The sequence below is a fragment of the Haplochromis burtoni genome, unplaced genomic scaffold (assembly GCF_018398535.1).
Source record: "Haplochromis burtoni strain Fernald_Lab_line unplaced genomic scaffold, NCSU_Asbu1 Contig_210, whole genome shotgun sequence".
In the NCBI taxonomy this organism is placed as follows: Eukaryota; Metazoa; Chordata; class Actinopteri; order Cichliformes; family Cichlidae; genus Haplochromis; species Haplochromis burtoni.
The window spans coordinates 584,016-587,693 of NW_024582571.1; the positions used below are offsets into that span (position 1 = coordinate 584,016).

Below are 3,678 nucleotides of genomic sequence, written 5' to 3' on the forward strand. Positions count from 1 at the left end.
CGTGAAGGCAGCAAACGGATCAAGCTGGAGGAGCGTAAAAAGTGAACGCGAGCAGGAGCCGCGAGGACAACAAGTTAGCGCGGATAATGGGACCATTGTGCTCCAGCAAGGCAGACCGCAGGCGTGTTTACTGAGCCGTCACATGCCGCCGGCCAACTTTTAGCTCGGATTCAGTCGTCGTTTCGTTCGGCGGGTCAGTTAAAAACAGAGTTCTGCTTTCAGTCGGATGTCAGTGAGTGAGACAGGTCACTTTTAAAGACAGGCAGGCAGACAGGTCGGCTGCACGGCTTCCGCTGGGGGACATTTTCGGCTCTGTTCACTTCAATGTCCACAGTAAACTGCGCGGAGGAGCTGGACTTCAGACTCATCTTTGAGGACGACGGCAGGCAAACGGCAGGTACGTGTCATTTTCTCGACGTTAGTTAGCAATTTGTCGGCGGCGTCAAGCTAGAGCTAAAGGGGGCGCCACCGGAGGTGAACGGCTTTGGCCTTCAAAATAAAACACGGCACGAAACTGGACAGACTTTTGAAGCTGCCGCAAAACTTGTGTCAGATGTTCATTTTTATTTTGTGGTGACTATTTCTAGATTTTTTTTTCCCGCTGGGTTCCCCATAAGGTTTAAATCAGTATAATCAAGCCATTACGTTACATTTTTTTTAATAAATGTTCCACCAGTAGCAAGTAGACATTGGACTATCTGAGATGTTCTTTTACATTTCCTTAAAATGTTAGCCAAATATATACAATTCCTTCTCCTATAAAGTACTCTACTCATTTGAAATAGTCTCAAAACATATTCATTGTTTAAAATGTTAAAATGCTAAAATAGAAATATGAGCATGACTGGCACAGTTTTATCTCCATGCACTGTATTTTATGGTGTAATAATAAACAGCTTTGTAATAATCTACTAAATTTACTGTGTAAACTGTAGCCGTTTGTCTAAATGACAGATTTAATGACCTGTAGCTCTTTGTCTAATGACAAGGATTACAGTTCCCGTATTTCAAGCAGCTACGACAGTGATTAATGATTATTTTAGTCGGTAATCAGTTTATAATCCGAAAACAGTCCAGAAACACGTCACCATAGTCGAATACTTTGCGCGAATTTACTTTGAAAATCCCGACCGGATGTTGTGATTTTGTGTTTTGGTCGACGTGACACATCAGCTGTCTGCTGATAAATGTGGATCAGGAGGTGAATAGAGGGCCAAACCAGCTTCTTCACTTCCTGCCTGACTTATTGATAGACTTACCGATTAATCAGCAGATCAATGATGTCTGAACTGAAAACCATTAACAGATATTTTAACATTTACGTCATCTGACCTTTACTGCAAAAGCTCTTAATGGTGGCTTTTTTTAACATCTTATCTTCATTTTATTTTTCAATAAATCAATTTATGGAAAATAAGATTCAGAAAATAGGAGAAAAAAATCACAGAAACCTCACTTTACCCCAGACTTCAGCGTAAAAGTCAGAAATATCAACTTTGTTCAAACTTGATTTGAAAAAAAAAAAGGTAATCAGTTGACTCATCAAATAGCCAATGGGCAAACATTTATAACACATCGAAGTAAGAGGAAGTTGCAGTTTTGAATTAATGTCCACGAATAGCAACGTATGTGGCGTGTTTGTGGCTTTAAGTCTTGTGTGTGTAACCCGAAATCTATCGGGTGGTTTCCTGCTCGTTAAAAATTTACTCCCCACCAATCATGTTGGAAGGAAAATCACCAGATCGTCATTTTAAAAACCAAAATACAAAGGGAGGGTTTAATTCACTCATGCATAAAATACATTTGTTTATCAAACGGTCAGAAATAACAGGAAGATGCTTTTCACTATGATAACAAAGACGTCGCCCAAAAACTCTGATTTAAATGGAAAAACCCCCTGACTAAGAAGTCTTTTTGCAACGTTCCGGAAATTGAGAATTAGTCGTATTTTTAGTTTCTCGTGGCTGATATACTCATAACAGCATGCTGTTTAAATGCTTGGTTACTGAGGGGCAACCAATCAGAAAGGGGACTGGAATACACTTTACTTCTGTATGGCATCTGTCATAGAAATAGATGATGCCAGATATTGCAGCGCCTTTAGGCGACTGTTGTTGTGATTTGGCACTGTATAAATAAAATTGAATTTAATTGGATAAAATGTGAAAGAATACAACAGACGGAGCGTAGACTATAGCTGTCTAATATGTCTAACACTTGAAGAAAGTACGCTTTGTTTGGTTTTCTCCAACTTCATTTATTAAGAGTCTGTAGCTATAGCTCCACAAACGCATTGCCTGTGACAGCCCTGATATAAAATAAAAAATTATAACCGACTTCCTTTCATAGAATAACATAAAAAGATTGTATTGAAGTTCTACTGATGCACAGCTACTGTAGTAGAGTCCAAGAATAAAAGCATGAAGCTGGAACGAAGCAGAAGAGGTCACTTTAAATTGTCATATTTTTCAAACATTTATGCATTTGATGCACCATAGACGAGATATTTTCAGGCCTCATACTCATACCTGTGCAGAAAAGCCTGCGTGACGTGCTGTCGGTACTTCTGATTTTTATCATCAGCTAAAAGCACCTAACTGGCATTTTTCTGCATTGCAACAAGCTCCAAACCTGCCTTTGTCTCCTTGTCAGTTTCACACTGTCAGCAGGTCAAGTTAGGAGTGATGTTTGTTTTTAGAGGGCTGGGTCTTCAGCTGGCTCAGCTTCTGCCTTCATGCTATAACTTTGATTATCTGCTTGCTGATGTGCTGACGCCGTTTCCTGATCTGAGTGTTTTCTGTGTTTGATGTTTAACCTGCTGGAGGTCCCACCCTCTCGTTTTTCTTTATCAATAGTTCAAGCTTTCTGAAGGTCTAAATTGGCTCTTCAGACACTTTACTAGGAGCCTGTTTCAAAAATACCTGTGTCTTTAGTTAAATCTATGAAAAGTGTCAAAAGAAGAATCCATTCTTAATTAAGGGAAGCAGGAGGAAAGGCTGAGGTATGAAACGTATACAAGAATTGGACTGAAATGGGTCTGATGGAGCGATGGATCCAGATCCAGTATAGATGGAGGAGGTCAGGAGAGAGGTCCAACAGTGAGGCTCCAGCCTGTGAGACACGGTGGAGGCTCGGTCATGGTTTCAGCCAGTGCTGTCGGAGATCTTTGTTAAAACTGATGAAAGTCAGATTTGATCCACTGTACAGTAACATCTGTAACATCTGCGTCTCATTTGGATATTAGGTTTGTTCTTAGTTGACATCACCTGTGCTAAATCCAAAGTGTTTCCACATAATGGCCGATTCTGCTTTTAGAAACAAGCTGTTTTCCTTCTGCTGTGCCAGACGTTTGCTCTTTGTTTCAGCCGTCTGTTATTGGTTGTGTGTCTGTCGTTCAATGTAGTGTCGTTTCTGTTGGCGGAGTGTTTTCCGTATCATAACTGAGGTTAATGATAATATATTAATTAGGGCTGCCACAATCGATTATTCTGATAGTCACCGATTATTTTTGCGATTAGTCGACTAATCAGATCATCATCCATTGGACGTAAAACGTACAGCTTATTGCACCAGCAGCATCTGCTCTTATATAACTATCATTAGCTTACAGCTTTAAGTGTTTCAGGTCTGTGCTAACTAAAAATAAAGACAAGATGATAGTTTATTCAATTTTAATGA

General features: G+C 39.9%; 1 protein-coding gene across 1 annotated transcript in view; it reads left to right on the forward strand.

Moving 5' to 3' along the window:
* Positions 1–3,678, forward strand: part of nfatc3b (nuclear factor of activated T cells 3b) — a 42,860-nt gene continuing 39,182 nt past the window's right edge. The window contains exon 1 of the mRNA XM_042226397.1: positions 1–397. Coding sequence (XP_042082331.1) covers positions 325–397 — 73 coding nt within the window. The 5' untranslated portion in view covers positions 1–324. The remainder of the gene's footprint in view (positions 398–3,678) is intronic.